The sequence below is a fragment of the Pseudochaenichthys georgianus genome, chromosome 4, assembly GCF_902827115.2.
Source record: "Pseudochaenichthys georgianus chromosome 4, fPseGeo1.2, whole genome shotgun sequence".
NCBI classification, from domain to species: domain Eukaryota; kingdom Metazoa; phylum Chordata; class Actinopteri; order Perciformes; family Channichthyidae; genus Pseudochaenichthys; species Pseudochaenichthys georgianus.
Genome location: NC_047506.1, coordinates 27,525,932 through 27,544,385, shown reverse-complemented (window position 1 = coordinate 27,544,385; position 18,454 = coordinate 27,525,932). Strand labels below are relative to the sequence as shown.

At 43.7% G+C, this 18,454-nt stretch overlaps 1 protein-coding gene across 1 annotated transcript in view; it reads left to right on the top strand.

The window, feature by feature from the left end:
- The window catches only part of LOC117445002 (regulator of G-protein signaling 8-like), a 34,594-nt gene extending 17,245 nt beyond the window's left edge, over positions 1-17,349 (top strand). The window contains exons 2-3 of the mRNA XM_071203027.1: positions 16,756-16,919; positions 17,173-17,349. Coding sequence (XP_071059128.1) covers positions 16,756-16,919; positions 17,173-17,349 — 341 coding nt within the window. The remainder of the gene's footprint in view (positions 1-16,755; positions 16,920-17,172) is intronic.
- The last annotated feature ends 1,105 nt before the right edge of the window (positions 17,350-18,454 follow it).

Below are 18,454 nucleotides of genomic sequence, written 5' to 3'. Positions count from 1 at the left end.
GGTTCCAGTCCCAGTACGGGCCCCAGCAGCCATGGTTCCAGCCCCAGTACAGGCTCCCGCGGCCATGGTCCCGGCTCCAAGAGCGCCCTATACAGTCATGTTTCCGACTTCAGAGCTGGATCTTATAGACAGGATTCTGGCTTCAACAGCCATGATTCTGGCTTCAATTCCGGTCCCTGCAGCCATGGTTTCAGCCCCAGTTCTGGCCCCAGCAGCCATGGTCCCGATCCCAGCTGCCACAGTCCCATCTCGGGTGCCCTCCTCTGGTTCCTCCTCGAGTCCCCTCTTTGGTTTCCCTCTCGAGTTCCCTTCTCTAGTTACTCATCTAGTCCCTCCTCTAGTCTCTCCTCTAGTCCCCTCTTTAGTCTCTGTTCGAGTCCCCTCTCTGTTTCCATCTCCAGTTCCCCCTCGAGTTCCCTCCTTTAGGCCCTCCTCTAGTCCCTCCTCGAGTCCCCTCTCTAGTTCCCCTCTCGAGTTCCCTTCTCTAGTTACTCCTCTAGTCCCTCCTCTAGTCTCTCCTCTAGTCCCCTCTGTAGTCCCTTCTCGAGTCCCCTCTCTGTTTCCATCTCCAGTTCCCTCTCGAGTTCCCTCCTTTAGTCCCTCCTTTAGTCCCTCCTCTAGTCCCTCCTCGAGTCCCCTCTCTAGTTTCCCTCTCGAGTTCCCTCTCGAGTTCCCTTCTCTAGTTACTCATCTAGTCCCTCCTCTAGTCTCTCCTCTAGTCCCCTCTTTAGTCTCTGTTCGAGTCCCCTCTCTGTTTCCATCTCAAGTTCCCTCTCCAGTTCCCTCTCCAGTTCCCCCTCGAGTCCCCTCTCGAGTTCCCTCCTTCAGGCCCTCCTCTAGTCCCTCCTCGAGTCCCCTCTCTAGTTCCCCTCTCAAGTCCCCTCTCGTGTTCCCTTCTCTAGTCCCCTCTGGAGTCCCCTCTCCAGTCTCCTCTCGAGTCCCCTCTCAAGTCTCCTCTCGAGTCCCCTCTCAAGTCTCCGCTCGAGTTCCCTCTCCATTCCCGATTCAAGCCCCTACGCAAGTGTTGTTGGAGGTTCCGCTGGGGGTCCTGCCAACCCTGTGTCCTGTGCCGTTGGAGGTCCCGCCGTCTACTCCCCTGCCGGGGGTCCTGCCAACCCTATGTCCTGTCCCGTTGGAGGTCCCGCAGAAGACTCTCCTGCCGGGGGTCCTGCCAACCCTGTGTCCTGTGCCGTGGGAGGTCCCGCCGTCTACTCCCCTGCCGGGGGTCCTGCCAACCCTGTGTCCTGTGTCCTTGGAGGTCCCGCCGTCTGCTCCCCTGCCGGGGGTCCTGCCAGCTCTGTGTCCTGTGCCGTTGGAGGTCCCGCCGTCTACTCCCCTGCCGGGGGTCCTGCCAACCCTGTGTCCTGTGTCGTTGGAGGTCCCGCCGTCTACTCCCCTGCCGGGTGTCCTGCCAACCCTTTCTCCTGTCCCGTTGGAGGTCCCGCCGTCTACTCCCCTGCCGGGGGTCCTGCCAGCTCTGTGTCCTGTGCTGTTGGAGGTCCCGCCGTCTACTCCCCTGCCGGGGGTCCTGCCAACCCTGTGTCCTGTGCCGTTGGAGGTCCCGCAGAATACTCCCCTGCCGGGGGTCCTGCCAGCTCTGTGTCCTGTGCCGTTGGAGGTCCCGCCGTCTACTCCCCTGCCGGGGGTCCTGCCAACCCTGTGTCCTGTGTCGTTGGAGGTCCCGCAGAATACTCCCCTGCCGGGGGTCCTGCCAACCCTGTGTCCTGTGCCGTTGGAGGTTCCGCCGTCTACTCCCCTGCCGGGGGTCCTGCCAACCCTGTGTCCTGTGTCGTTGGAGGTCCCGCAGAATACTCCCCTGCCGGGGGTCCTGCCAGCTCTGTGTCCTGTGCCGTTTGAGGTCCCGCGGTCTACTCCCCTGCCGGGGGTCCTGCCAACCTTTTCTCCTGTCCCGTTGGAGGTCCCACAGAAGACTCTTCTGCCGGGGGTCCTGCCAACCCTATATCCCGTGCCGTTGGAGGTTCTACCAGGGGCCCTGCCAGCCCCATGTCCATCACCGGTCTCGCCGGGGTTCCTGCCAACTCCTGGTCCTTTTCCGTGGGGGATCCTGCCGAAGCCTGTCCGACCGGCTCCGGTTTCTGTCCGGCCGACACCGGGTCCTGCCCGATCTCCGGAACTGGCCCATCAGCGTTTTCCTGCCCGGCCTCCTGATCCTGTCTGGTCGACACCGGCTCGAGCCCGGCCCCCTGAGAGCCGCGGTCTTCGCCCTCGAGCCCGGCCCCCTGAGAGCCGCGGTCTTCGCCCTCGAGCCCGGCCCCCTGAGAGCCGCGGTCTTCGCCCTCGTGCCCGGCCCCCTGAGAGCCGCGGTCTTCGCCCTCGGGCCCGACCCCCTGACTCTTCCTGCCGTTGCCTTCGCCCTCGGACCCGGGTCCCTGACTCTTCCTGCCGCTGCCTTCGGTCCTCCATGGTCCCCACCTTGGACTCTGTTTTGACCCCGGGCCGTCCGCCCGAGACCCCTTCCTGGTTCTCTGCCTTGTCCCCGGGCAGTCCGCCCGAATCCCCCTTTTTGGACTGTACCTTGCCCCCCGGCCGTCCGCCCGAGACCCCTTCCTGGTCCTCCGCTGTGTTCCTGGGCTGTCAGCCCAAGACCCGTCCTCCGGACCCCCTCCGCCCACCCTGCTTGGGGTTTTGGACTTTTTTTTTTTTTTTGGGACGTCTGGAATCCGTCCCTTGAGGGGGGGGTTCTGTCACAATGCACATGTTAGGTCACGTTTGTAGTTTTGTCTGTGTTGGTGTTTTTCTTGTCTTTGGGTTTCCTGTCTTATTGTGTTAAGTGTTCACCCCCGTTTCCTGCCTGTCTGCTTTCTGTCTGTTTCCCTCCCTGATTACCCGATTGTGTTCACCTGTTGTCCTTGTGTTTCTCCTCCCTTGCCTGGCTGTTTCTCGTTGTCATGATTACCCCTTCTTGTATTTAGTCTTGTCTCTGTCTGTGTTCAGTGTTGGGTCATTGTTTGTTGGTGACGGAGTTCACCGGTGAGTGTTCCGTATCTCTGCATTATCTTTATAATAAAGGGTTTCTCTTAAGTTATCTGCATTTGGGTCCTGCTTCCTTCACTCGACCGTGACAGCAATCCAACAAAAAAACATTGCTACATTGGGATATAGCCTTTTCTCTGATGCCTTGTCCCTTACTTCTGAGGGACTTTTTGATAACACATCTCTCAGCTCACAGCTACACTGTTAAAGCTGACAAAACTCTATGGCATGTTCATACAACTTTGCTGGATGAACAACTTTGAGGCAAAATAAAGGGTCTAAACAAAGCTAACGCCACACCTTAAAGGAATTCAGCCATTAAGGAGGACAGTACTAGGGCAACTGAGCTAATGCTGCATTCTAGACAACTTGGAGGTCAGAATCTAAAATACCACGCCCGACTGTGACAAACCGAGCAGTCTTTGACAAGTGTAAACTCAATTGAACTCCCAGCATCTCAGCCTCCACAAGTTTTATTTGTCATTTCAACGTTTTTCCCGTATAACTTTTGTGAAGATAATCTTTTTACCTTTGCCAAAATTATTTGGTATATGGTTGTGTTTATGACTTTAGTAAATGTACAGAGAAATTCACTTTCAATTGCCTTTTATTTGATGGTTTATCATTTCAAACGTTTGCTTTCTCTCTTTCTGGTGTATGATGTCTGAGAACTGCTTTGTCATGAAGTCGGGGACGGATGTATTTGCCCATATACGGTGGGACGGATGTATTTGCCCAAATACGGTGGCCCTGAAGTGCAAGAAACCACAGCATTTCACAAAACACAACAGCATTTCACAAAACACAACAGCATTTCAGAAAACACCACAGCATTTCACAAAACACCACAGCATTACAGAAAACACCACAGCATTTCACATTGGACGGAAAGGGTATTCCTTAGGGAGAACACTTCTTGTTTGTGATTGGACAGAGCCAGCGAGAGAAGCACTGCTGTGATTGGTTGTTTTTGCTGCCAGTCAAGAAATGACACTTCGTGATTGGCCCAACACATCAGCCGTTAGCTGTTAGCACACACTCAGAGCTCACAGCTCCTCATATCTGTTCAGAAACTGGACAAAAGTTAATCATATACAAAACACAGACTGTCTATGTCATGGGGAATACAGTCGCTGCTTTATTTATGGATGTATGACGTTGTTGTGAGCGTGGACGGATCAGCTACAGGTTAGTTTAGCCAGATCGATCCGATTCCGATTTACATGGAGATACGCCCCGTCCCCTCTCCAGCGTCTTGTTTGAATGACAGGAGTAAACACAGAATTAATGCTTTATTAATTCATGGTTTTTAAGGGACTTATCTCCATGTAAATACTATGGTAGACTACTCAATATTCGCATCGCTCTAATCACTCGAGTTTCACCGCGGCTGTCAGCTGTGTTTGCTCCTGTCATTCAAACAAGACGCGCTGGAGAGGGGGCGGGGCGTATCTCCATGTAAATCCTATGGGAGATACCAACTACAACAAAATGAACATATTTGACCGTGATTTAATTGTAATACATGTTTCAAAGTGATGGCGAAGCAACAACATACTAATAACGGTTAGTAAAAACCATGAATTAACGCTTTGACAATTCTGCAGACAAGACGGCAGGCGAAAAGCTTTTAAAATGCGTGTTTTCTGAATGGAATCGGATCCATCAGGCTAAACTAACAACAACGTCATACAGAATAAAGCAGCGACTGTATTCGCCATGACACAGACAGTCTGTGGTTTGTACATGTTTAACTTGTGTCCAGTTTCTGAACAGATATGAGGAGCTGTGAGCTCTGAGTGTGTGCTAACGTCTGATGTGTTGGGACCGGTTGGGGACATATTGCGCTGTCGGGCGTTGACCAATCACGAAGCGTAATTTCTTGACTGGCAGTAAAAACAACCAATCACAGCAGTGCTTCTCTGGCTGGCTCTGTCCAAACAAGAAGTGTTCTCCCTAAAGGAATACCCTTTCCCTCCAATGTGAAATGCTGTGGTGTTTTGTGAAATGCTGTGGCGTTTTGTGAAATGCTGTTGTGTTTTGTGAAATGCTATTGTGTTTTGTGAAATGCTATTGTGTTTTGTGAAATGCTGTTGTGTTTTCTGAAATGCTGTGGCGTTTTGTGAAATGTTGTTGTGTTTTGTGAAATGCTGTTGTGTTTTGTGAAATGCTGTGGTGTCTTGCACTTCAGGGCCACCGTACATAGATGACAAGTAAGAACTTTGACATTGAATGGTGTTCTTTTGCTTCCTTGCAAGTTGTTTGGAATGTAGCATTAGACATCAAAATCAAGGATCTAGAAACATTAAGAACGAGGCTTATTTAGCTTTGAACAATATTTAAAATGTTGCTCGGTTGGAAAAAGAAAAAGGTCAGTGTGAAGCCTGCACCTACAGACATGCAATTTGTTTTGCGTTTTGCATATTCATGTTTTTAAATTGTACCAATTACATATTCATCTATTGAAATCATAGCAATGTATGCTTTGCTAGTCATTTGTAACTGGTGCAGGGCTCTCATGAACAGCCCCCATTCGCGGCATTGTTCTGCTACTGTTAAAAGCCACATTTAAAAAACTGTTTTATAACATTAACCACATGGACCATATTGATTTGCAAACACACACACACACACACACACACACACACACACACACACACACACACACACACACACACACACACACACACACACACACACACACACACACACACACACACACACACACACACACACACACACACACACACACACACACACACACACACAAAGCTAGAGACAGTGGCTTGTCAGTAAGGCTTACTGCTTAACTTGATCTTTTAAAGACATTTCCAAACACCTTTTTCCCAGACAAACCCCACTGAATGAGCAACAGAATAAGACAGACTCTGATGGGAAAGTAACTGTCACTGTATCTCTGTAAACTCTGTCAAGATATATATATTAGGGCTGTCAGTCGCTGTCATAGTTAATCGCGATTAATCGCAAATTAATCGCACATTTTTTATCTGTTCTAAATGTACCTTAGAGGAATATTTTTCAAGTTTGTAATACTCTTATCAACATATGAGTGGACAAATATGCTTTATGCTAATGTTTATTATCATTTGAACAATGACAAATATTCTCATGAATATTAAACACAACAACCTCTAAACATTACAAATATTCGCCTCAATTCAACCTGGAACCTCTCTCATTCAATAATAGAATACAAATTGTGTGTGTGTGTGTGTGTGTGTGTGTGTGTGTGTGTGTGTGTGTGTGTGTGTGTGTGTGTGTGTGTGTGTGTGTGTGTGTGTGTGTGTGTGTGTGTGTGTGTGTGTGTGTGTGTGTGTGTGTGTGTGTGTGTGTGTGTGTGTGTGTGTGTGTGTGTGTGTGTGTGTGTGTGTGTGTGTTGGAGCTATGTGCAACTCAAGGCATATGCTCGAACGGGAGCTGACAGGCCAACACATCCTCACTCCCAGGTCGGCATATGTTGATGTTATGTCAAGTCCCCTGTGTCGGCTTTTTCCAACGCAAGGGGGGGGCCCTTAGCGTACATTTTCAACTTTCCGGGATGTCCATAGGCTTCTATATAGCTCCCTAAACGTATGTTGTAGACAAATTGAGATCGCGAGCGAATGCTACCCGCAGATCCATTCTCACAGGGTTTATCAACCTTTTTCTTACTCAATATCAAGCCACACTTATTGTTTTTACTTCTTTATTTTAATTGAATAATGTAGGACTTTTGTTTCCGTCAGTTCTGCGGCGGGATTTGACGCTCATGGAAGCACGGCATTTGTTTGTGTCGGCTGCCCTTAAAGGCAATGTGAGCGTCCATTCTCATTGGATAACGGAGAATTGTACACCCGGAAGTAAGTATTCTCCTTACTGTCGATTGATTTTACAGTGATATCTGCACTACTCATCGACTAAAAAACACCAGATTATCCTTGTTAATTACACAACATTCATAGGTTTAAATTGTGTGCAATGCTTTTGTATTTTTCCCCTTCGATTCGGAGAAACAAATATTTTTTCGGAGTAAAGGATGGCAGAAGACACTCCACTACCCAGAATTCCCAGCTATCGTTTGGACTACACCATGTGCTCTGTTTGACATCACGTGATCTTCAAATTTCTCCCTGCAGAAAAAAAAAACATGGCCGAACTTCGTTTTATTCTCGGTGGAAAATGCCTATTTTAAAGTTAGTTTGGCCATTAAAATGCGTTTTGATGTCATTTGATGCGAGAAATATGAGTTGTCATTTCAGATTATGTGTGCAGTGGATGTACATGATCTTTAGTTTGCTAGTTATTACGAAGATTACTTCAGGAAATTGGGTCCATAGCACGTTTTCATTGTTACCAAGGTGGTTGCTAGGGATAGGGTTGCCAACCGTCCCGTATTAGCCGGGACGCCCCGTATTAGCCGGGACGCCCCGTATTAGCCGGGACGCCCCGTATTTGAGCCAAAAGGGGCGTGTCCCGTACGGGACTTTGTTTGTCCCGGACTCCCGTGTAAAGGGAAAATAAAAAATATTTTTCTGTTTGCGCGCAATGCAGTGTGTCTGGCTGCGTGCCTGTGTGTTTCTGTGCTGTATGCGAAGGGCGCTAGGACCGCTCAGTTGACAGGGCATGCACAATGCTGTGTGTGTGTGTGTGTGTGTGTGTGTGTGTGTGAGAGAGAGTCAGTCAGCTGATTGCTGGGAAAATGGTTGGTTGAAGGATAGCATTAAGTCTAATAATGATGTACCGTGCATGTTCACATCATGTATAGGCCTACTTTGCATTACTTAATACCATTTTTGAAATATTTTATTTTTTAACAAAATAGCCAATTGTACATCGAGGTGCCCAGATGTCCCTAGTGCCCACCTATCCGATTTGAACATGCTGATGTACAATGTGATGTAGTAGCCTAATGCAGGTGTAAGACCATTGTGTTTGTATTGTGTTATAGGTATGCATAGTTTTCAGAAATCCGCCAGAAACCCGAAAATCTTCGCATGCACGTGCGCGGGGGACACATACATGGGTCCCGTTTCTCCATTTCTGGAAGTTGGCAACCCTAGCTAGGGACGCTGCTATCGATATTATTTATGTTATGTTGTGTAACTGTTTAATGGTGTTATCTTTATTGCTACCCCCTTCCCCGTCACTGTATAGTGTTGGTCCACAGCGCAAACGTATTAGTTTAACAAAATCCGCATCTAAAGATACGTTATTTTCCCCTGTGCAATTCCAGTCTCACATCTCACAACACATCGTCATTAACAAATACCGGAAACAGACCGAAAACATTTAAAAACAATAAAAGAATACTTTATTCCGAGTGTGCTTGCTTTTCTCTTTGAAAGTCATCACATAACGGCATTATAATACACGGTTCGGCTGCATTAAATATTACATATCTGCCGTAGTTCTGTATTTATAGAGCCCTGATGAGAAGACTTCTAGACAAACATGAGGAACTGGAAACGTGACGTGGATCATAAATATATCAGCCATTAAACAACATCTTACATTTCTTTTCACACAATACGTCTCCTTGCAGTATCAAGACTAATTCGGCTGACTTTTATATTTGATCCAATTGGTAGATAGGCTGTATTTACACCATAAAGGTGCACAGTTGATATAAAGGGACACCTAGTGGTTAAAGCATGTTATTGAATTTCATTATTTTTATTATTAGATATTAATAGGATCCCTATAAAGTTTATGCATTACTCGTTATTCTCTACTAATAGTTAATTAAAGACTGTATATAATGACTATTTTGCACATCCCTTTCAAGATTTCAAGATTTTCTAAGGTTTATTGACATATCATATAGGCCTACACAACTATGGTGTAGTTCTGCATTGAATGAAAAACTTGGGTCGCAGGTTCCTCAACAGTGCATTACAAGACATCTATCAATATTTGTGCATACCTCCAGCAATGTTAACTATGTTGAAGCACTTATTTTTAACTGATATTATACATAATGTATTATACTCTTATAAGATGTATGTAGATATGTCATCTCCGGCCTTGTCAGGTATTGAACAATCAATAAATAAAGAACACAGAATTGTTAAATATAAAACACAGAATTTGTGTGATTATACTAAATGATTTACAAATAAACACGGTGGACCCGTTCAAATTCAGTTTGGACAGTCTGTCGTGGTTCCATCCCATTTCAAGTGCTGTTCGAGAATCGGCGTAACCCTCGGAGTAGACTCTCCAATCACAGAGCTTGAGGACTATCACGGGGTTTGTCAAACAGAGCACATGGTGTAGTCCAAACGATAGCTGGGGATTCTGGGTAGTGTAGTGTCTTCTGCCATCCTTTACTCCGAAAAAATATGTGTTCCTCTGAATCGAAGGGGAAAAATACAAAAGCATTGCACACAATTTAAACCAATCAATGTTGTGTAATTAACAAGGATAATCTGGTGTTTTTTAGTCGATGAGTAGTGCAGATATCACGGAAAAATCAATCGACAGTAAGGGGAATACTTACTTCCGGGTGTACAATTCTCCGTTATCCAATGAGAATGGACGCTCACATTGCCTTTAAGGGCAGTCGACACAAACGAATGCCGTGCTTCCATGAGTGTCAAATCCCGCCGCAGAACTGACGGCAACAAAAGTCCTACATTATTCAATTAAAATAAAGAAGTAAAAACAATAAGTGTGGCTTGATATTGAGTAAGAAAAAAGTTGATAAACGCTGTGAGAATGGATCTGCGGGTAGCATTTGCTCGCGATCTCAATTTGTCTACAACATACGTTTAGGGAGCTATATAGAAGCCTATGGACATCCCGGAAAGTTGAAAATGTACGCTAAGGGCCCCCCCCTTGCGTTGGAAAAAGCCGACACAGGGGACTTGACATAACGTCAACATAGGCCGACCTGGGAGTGAGGATGTGTTGGCCTGGATGCTGCAATCATGTTGCGCACTATCCGTGCTGAGTGTGCTGACTTCTCCTACAATGTCACACTGTCTGGCTTCCTGCATAAAGTCAAGTGCTTGGCGCAGTTGTGGCGAAATGTCGCTCCTCTGTTTTCATTTAAACAGCTCCTTATATCCGTTAGCGCAGCTAGCTAGCACCAGATGCTAACAACAACAATGCACGTAAGGTCTCTCTCTCACTCGCTCAGCCACACATACACACACCCTCCCGGTCCTCCCAATAGCCAGTCGGTGCCTGCCGGTGAGCGTGGAAGTGTGGTCTGCCACAAGCGGGCGGCAGGAGCGGGGCTGTCAGCATCAGCTTTTAGATGGTATTTTAAACTCGATGCGCTCTGAAACTACGGGGCGGCCGAGAAAAAAAATACACATGCGTTAATCGCGTTAAAATAATTAGTGGCGTTATTTTTTTGCGTTAACGCGTTATTTACGATTGTAATCAGATTAATCACAGCTTAAAAATTAATTAATCACGATTAATCACCATTCGAACTATGTCCAAAATATGCCATTTATTTACGTATATTGTTGTGGGAATGGAAAGATAAATGAAAGAAGGCGGATATATCCATTTCACATACATGTATGTTTATTATAACATTTTTCTGTGTGTCAAAATTAAAGATAGCCCACACACCTATCAATCATCAAACCGTGGGCCGGGGTCTTAATTCATTACGTGTTGATTTCTATCAACGGGGGAGTACTTCAGGAAAGTCGACGGGGGGGCTAGTGGAGTACTTCGTGACCACAAACTGTGAACGTTGTGATCAGCTGTTTTAGTGCAGTTCTCCAGTGAAGGGGGGGAGTCTCCCTCCGCAGCCGGTTGGCGTAGTTTTGGCACAATTCCGTTGTACAGACCGACGTTAACAGCAGCCCTGTCTGTGCACACGGAGACCGACTCTGTCGTCCGGTGATCTAACCGCCTTCTGGAAAAGCTTCACAAGTACGTCGGTACGCAAATGCGCTTTGTGACACAAGTGATGGTACGCATTTCAGATTACGCACATAACCTGCGTACCAGTTATGTGCACCCCTGTACTACAGCAAAAGTATTCTCCGTGGGGACTTCCTGCAACAACACCACGCCGTTATCTTGATTCTGATTATCAAAGATGTTCTATTAAGAAGACGATCACTCCGTGACAAAAGTTTTCAAAACCGTTTCTGGTCTTCGGTATTTCCAAACAAGTGGCTACTGAAATCAATCTTACTAACTGCTGTCTGTGCAATTCTCGGCGCGAGTTGGCGGACTTTATTTTGCTTACTTTAACATCATTTTTCATGGTGGGGCTAAGCCATTTCTTGGTATGGGTGTAGCCTTCCCCAGCCATACCCTGCCACTGGTGGGATGTATGGGGCGGGCCATTCTGCACATGCGTTAAATGCGTTAAATATTTTAACGCAATTAATTCAAAAAATTAATTACCGCCGTTAACGCGATAATTTTGACAGCATTAATATATATATATCGTTAAGACGTCAGCTCTAGTCAGTAATTCTTAGTTAGTTGGACACCTGTCACAGCACAACCCACTCTCACGGCATTTCGTGTTATAGTCACGAAATGACTATACTGTAACACACTTACTTTCTTGTTGAGTGATGCTAAGTGCTAACTGCTAGCTTTGGCTTGGCAGTAGAGATAAGTATTCATGTCTCTACGACTTGTATCACTCCATGATTTATCTGACATAAAATAAGTTCATTCTTTAGCAACTCCTACCATGTGGTGAGCATAACATGGACTGGTTTAAACTACTTATCCATTGCTCTCTAAATATAGAAGCTGTTGTATCTGGGCTCTGATGTGAATATGACATATTCTTTACATCTTATCCCATCCACATCTCAGATTATGAGAGCAGCTCTTGCACATCCACTTCAGCCTTCAAGTCTGTCAGTGCAGATGTTAGTTCTTTATTTATTTGCTGCACGACAGCATGTTCACTTGCTGTAATTCCTTGTACTACATTCACTGCTTTGACTTATTCTTGTCTGATTCTCTGCTTCTGCTGCAATAACCCAGTTTCCCCATAGGGATCGTTAAATTATCTTCTAATTTAGGATTTACGAACAAGTAAACTAATGACAAGGGAATACTGATATTGTGGCTGTTAACGGCTGCTATAATCAAATAAATCAGACTTATTGCAGACAAGCTACAATTAAACTAACAGAAATAAGATTTTAGTGAACTCAATCCCCTCAGTGGTTCAAGTGATTCCCAGAGAATATTACAACACTATAATTGTAATATACCATCAAGGTAGACAATAATGTGCCCATTGAAACAAATATAAGTTTTTAATTAAAGCCTTGTGTTTGATTATGGAACAGTAACTACTAACCATTCACTAATTTGCTAATTATGAAGTTCTTAACTTTCATTTATGCTACATTATACAACCTGCTATATTTCAATAGAAATGTTGGCAGTTTTTGACAACTACATTTATCACTTTTCAGATACCAAACATACAGTATGATTACCTTGTAAAATATCATGTTCGATAGCAGATTAAGCTATTTAACATATAAAATACACTGAAACATCTAAAACATGAACTTTAATTAAATGTATTAACTCAATACATTTTATATAACTCTATTTGGTTAGTTGAAATCAATAATATTAAGTTGAACGTATTTAAACTTGATATTATTGCTTTCAACTAACCTAATACAGTTACAGTACAGTGAAATCTGTTCACATAATATATTTAATTAAAGTCCACGTTTCTTCTCTTGAAAATGTGCTCCACCTTAAATAACAACAAAATGTAATGCTGCTTATGTGTCGATAATGATATTCATAATACCTCGATTATTATATGACATTAACAATAAAGCACTGAGACATGTTATTTAGTTAGTCAAGTAAATTATATAAAAATATACTTCCTTTTTATTTGTGACTCAACATTTTCTACAAGGTGGTCAACATTTTCATGGCAGTATTCTGCTTAGAGCCTCATTTGTTTATTTCTGGCAACTTAGGGGCAGCAGAACAAACTATAAACATAATGTTGACATGTTTACCTTCCTGATCTTGGTCACCATTGACTGACAACGATTAGCCTCTGGGGACGAGGGCCATCTTTTTATAGGGTGCTGGTATAGACAGCAACAATTTAGGCCAAGATTTGTTTGGTGCGCCTGTCAATGTTTACAGAAGATTCAATAATCAAGACAACTCAAAATATACACTTATCAATTATTGATCTGTTGCTGTTTGTCAAATAGTTGCTTACATGTCACCAAATCACTTATTGTTAATGTTGAGGATTAATTGATTAACGATTTCCATACATCATTTTGAACCCATCTTTAATGCTATTTCTATCTTCTATTTTCAAGGAACTGTGATCAGGAGAAAGCCCTCCACAAGTGAACAACACTGACTATCTGATACCTGGTAATCAAATAAGGAGCCACAATGTGAGTTTTATTTTTATTTTTTCCTATAGGATTAGAAATATGATGGTTGTCCTTACTTTTTTTCGATGAATTAATAGGTTCATAAAAATGACAATACACTACAACAGTTACAGTTTACGACATCTCATTGACTACTCATCACTTATTCTGAAAAGAGCAACACTTTGGATGATATAATGACTCGCTGACAGGGATGCACCTCTGTCTTGTGTGTTTGACAAGATATACATGGTATGACATTTTTCCTCTGCAGGGCTCCTGTTGATGATATTGTGGCATGGGGAGAGTCACTCGACCAACTCCTGGAGTGTAAAAGTAAGCTCACTTGTGAATGTATTGCTCTCATTCTTATGTCAAAATGTCGCTCTCAATTCTCCATCCTCTTTTCACCACTCGCAAAACTCCGCTGCTCAACGCCACGTATCATCTTCAATTGCCCTGGGGCTTCTTTCAGAGGATCGAGGATATATTCTGCCTTCAAGTTCATCAAATCCAATTGGAGATATATTTAAGGAGAAGGACACTGGCAGAGATAAGAGACCTAATCTGAGCCGGCAGGGTAGATAGGGTGATTCCAGCCAGCTCTTATTCATTTATAAAGCTGGCACTCACTGATGGCTTTCACCTGTCCACATTCCCGGCCTCTATTTGAGAATGACTAAAGGGGTAGATGGGTTATTTCTCTCTCTGCCGTCTCTCCTCTCTCATTACTTTCCTGAAATGAATTCAGCTGATCTGTAATATCTCAGCCTGTTGTCTCCTGCGTGAAGATGAACTGTCCTTCTGAAGATACATTTTTCCTTCCTTCGTAGTTGCTCCATTTCCCTTTAGAAGAAACGCAGCGACACATATGACAAATTGGTAAACAGTATAAAGAAATAAATAGCATGGCAGTTGCAAATTGATGGCATTCATATACCTTTACATCTCGAGTTATTGTAAAGAATGGACTGTGTTATGATTGAAAGCTCAGATCTGGGCCAGGAGTGATTTATAGATGGAAACAAGCGGCCCCTGGACATATTTTGTTTCCCGTCAATTACTGTCAGAGAACCAGGAGGGATTTATGTAAAGCAGTTGTGTGTGTATAACACTGGTGATCCCAGTTAGCTGTTTGTTTGTGCTCCCAGAAGACATGCTAAGTATTTTACACCTGCGTTAAAATCACGTCTCAATGAAAACTCCCGTAAAAAATGACACAATTGATGATAAAAAGAAAAATATGTGTGCGCAATTATATGATGCAGAGGCAGTGCACTTAGGGATGCAGGGTTCGGTTTTGAATTTAAAAGCGCCTCCAGACATCCATCACAATATATGGCAGTTTGCTGTACCGTCTGTTTTCTCTACCGACTTCATGGAGCTAACAAGGATAACGTTGTGACGAGAGAATGGCTCAACCTTAAGCTAAGACTTTCTCCTAAAACATACATTTAGTTTAGTTCACATCTATTTTCACCTGATTTGACCTCCTCTATGCTCCCATGTGTAGTTGTATTTCTGCGGTGAGAAGAACATGAAAAAGACAGTTTTCAGTAATCAAGGTTTTCTGGAAACAAGAACAAAGCCAGGAATCTTACAGAGAGGAGGCAAAATGTTAAAAAAAAAATATTATATATTAGTTGAATACAAGTGTTGAGCATGGATTTTCTTTAAGCTCTTGGATCAGTTTGTCTGATAACTCAACTTTTTTTAATCTTTCAGCCACATGTTATGGTCTTCATCATTGATGAATAATGATACAGGTGTTACATGATTACCTGACTCAGTTCCATTTGCTGATAGACTTTGAAGTGTCATTGCATTTTATATGTGAGGTCACACAAATCTATTAAAGGTGGGGTAGGTAATTTTGGAGAAACCAGCTCGAGTGCGCTAGAACTTGAAAATCTGCCACTTCCTTACAGCCCCTCCTCCAACACACACGAACGCGCACATGACCAATGAGGGCACGAGATAAGTTTGTGCACAGATGGAAGGCTGACAGGCAGGTAGGCCATCCAGTTATTTTAGCCGGGCTGGCTAAAATGATTGGTCGTGCTTTTTACAGTATTACGGCTTCCACAGATGACGTTTTTTTATGGATTTTTTGTCAAAGCACTTAAGATATTCATTGCTATCGGGATGTTAAGAGAATTCCATGGAATATAACAAAAAGTGTATCTCGAGCCGGTTTCTCAAACGTACCTACCCCACCTTTAAGAAAGAGTTTTTTGCCACACAAAGTTTTATTTTCAAGAATAATTGTAAATTCTACCCGGACATTATTAATGTGGTTCTACTTGAATGTTAAAACAAAACATGGTTTGTCCAATGTAACATAATTCTTTATTTTCAACAAATGTGGAACTCACTTCTGACACCAAAATGAACTACAATAAAATATGCAACAAGCAATGCAAAGCAATATTCTGCTCACCAGGTCATCGTCCTCACGGTTTGCCAGACGTCTCGTAGATGTTATCATTTCTGCTGGCATATTTCAGCACAGCAACTTGTACAGTTCAGTAGATGTTAGACATTTCTCTGACAGCTGCCTCAGGCTCTCAATGTACCAGCGTCTGTTGCACTAGAACATTTTCTGATCTGATATATGCATGACTATCACGTCCTAACTTGACCACGTTGCATTTTAATGAATTTAACTTCATGTCAAACAATTACCTCTTTATTTATTTGACTGTCAATGCTTTACATGTTCCTGGTCATCTCACACCAACGCACAGTTGTACTTTTCTGCTGATTTCAATGCATTCCTCTTGGCGAAATGTTTGCAAATGAAACTTGGCCACCAATGGAGCAGGAAGCTTTATGTTAACGACAATTATGCAAATGAGGAAATCTCACAAACAAGTCTTCATGAACAGCTGTCGTTCATCTGACTTAAACAAGCAATAACTGAAAAGTTTGCACAGTTACGAGAGTTTATTGAGCCTCACTTGGAACACTTAGGAGAAGAGTACACAAATGTTTGGCATAAGGCCTAATGACAAGATAATAACTCTGACTTCAAGTTCTCCATGTTTTTCTTTTTACAAAATGGAAATAATGACCACCGTTTAATACAATAGCTATGATGTGCAGAACTTGGGTAAAGATAGGGTATTATGCATGTTAGCATTTATGAATGAACATGAATGTTATCCCAAGCTTTAGTGAAAACCTCTATGGTGCTATGGAAACCAGTTCCCCTTAGTATTTAATGGTTGTAATTACTGTATAGCTTATCTGGACCAGCTGTAATTAAAGAAAAGAAAATAATGAATATGACTACCCAGGTTGTTCAAAACGTATTTTGTATTCATCTTCAGTTGAATGTGTAATAATGCAACTGTCCTGGTTTCATAGTGTTTGTGCTCTTCCTCTGCAGCAGGCCAGCTGGTGTTTGAGGACTTCTTGAGGACAGAATACAGTGAGGAGAACCTTTTATTTTGGCTGGCCTGTGAGGATTACAGGAAAACAACCAGTCAGACAGAAATTACGACTGCCAAAAGGATCTACACCGAGTTTGTCCAAGTTGATGCGCCTAGACAGGTACTGCTTTTTGTGAAAAGTGACATGAATGAACTCAGACCTGTATAACTCTAGATGAGCTTCCATGATGTTGTCACTGCCATGCCTCCACATTTTCAGTCACATTTAATAATGCACTTTCTTTGTTTGTCAGTGCTACAACGTTTTTCTTTGTTTATTTGAAGATGCAGTTAACTGTAACATTGTATTAAAAATGATCTCCAAACAGAAAGAAGTCATGAGTGAAATAAAAGTTGCTGTTTTCTGAACACAGATAAACATTGACTGTGTGACGAGGGAAAGCATCAGGGAAAATCTCTCCCAGCCATGGCCAAATTGCTTCGACAGGGCACAGAGACTGATATATGGTCTGATGGAAAACGACTGTTATCCTCGATTTCTAAAATCTGAAATGTACCAAGCTCTCCTGGAACAGGCTGAACAGCAATGAAAGTAACGTGAGGATAAAAGCTCGGCGGACGCCTCTCCGAATGATTGATTCTGTTCTCCAGCCGACGCATTTGTCAGAGGAAGCAGAAGTGAAAGCTGATGCAGAGCTGTCGATATGACTACTGACAGGATCTAAAAGCCAAATATGATGTAAATAATGTATTAAACAGCTCTGAAGTCAATTCATGTTTGGATGGTTCCTCTGTATTGCATAAAAAGGCCTATAATATAATATAATAAAAAGGCCCACATCAAGTTCTGAAAAATTGACATTTGTTTTGAAAGGCATGGCTCAGGGTTAAAATGTTTATAATTTGTGTGTGTGCTGTAAATTCATGGGTTTGTGTTGGGTGTATGAGGGTTAAATTAATGGGGTTCATTTTATGTGAGTGTGACTTTAAATCTGGATGGAGATTCGCGGGGGTTTATTGAGATGTATAAATAGAGGGGAAACATACATTAACGTCATTGAGATTGAGGAATCAGGAGAGGCCACTAGTAAGTGTGATTATTATATTGAATGTGATTTAATGTGTATGGGATATGTGTGATCCTAATTGGTGTATTGTTGTTGTCCTTTTTCTTCTAAGGTTAACAACCTATTTGGATTTTGATTAAATAATCAAAACTAGGAGTTGTTTCCGTCCATTTTGATTCCACCCATACTGTCGGGAGATAGACAGTACAGTTGTTAACTAACGCATCGGGAGGGATAAAGTTTTCAACCGATGGCGAGACACAGCTAGAGGAGCGAACGAAGCTACCGGAGCTCACGACCGAACGAGCAGGAAAGCCTGTGGTCGCAACGAGCGGCGGGAAGTGAAGGCCCGAGGCTAGCAAAGCTAGCAAGGACCGTCAAAGCTAGCAAGGACCGTCGAAGCTAGAGGAGCTAGCGAAGCTACCGGAGCTCACGACCGAACGAGCAGGAAAGCCCGTGGTCGCAACGAGCGGCGGGAAGTGAAGGCCCGAGGCTAGCAAAGCTAGCAAGGACCGTCAAAGCTAGCAAGGACCGTCGAAGCTAGAGGAGCTAGCGAAGCTACCGGAGCTCACGACCGAACGAGCAGGAAAGCCCGTGGTCGCAACGAGCGGCGGGAAGTGAAGGCCCG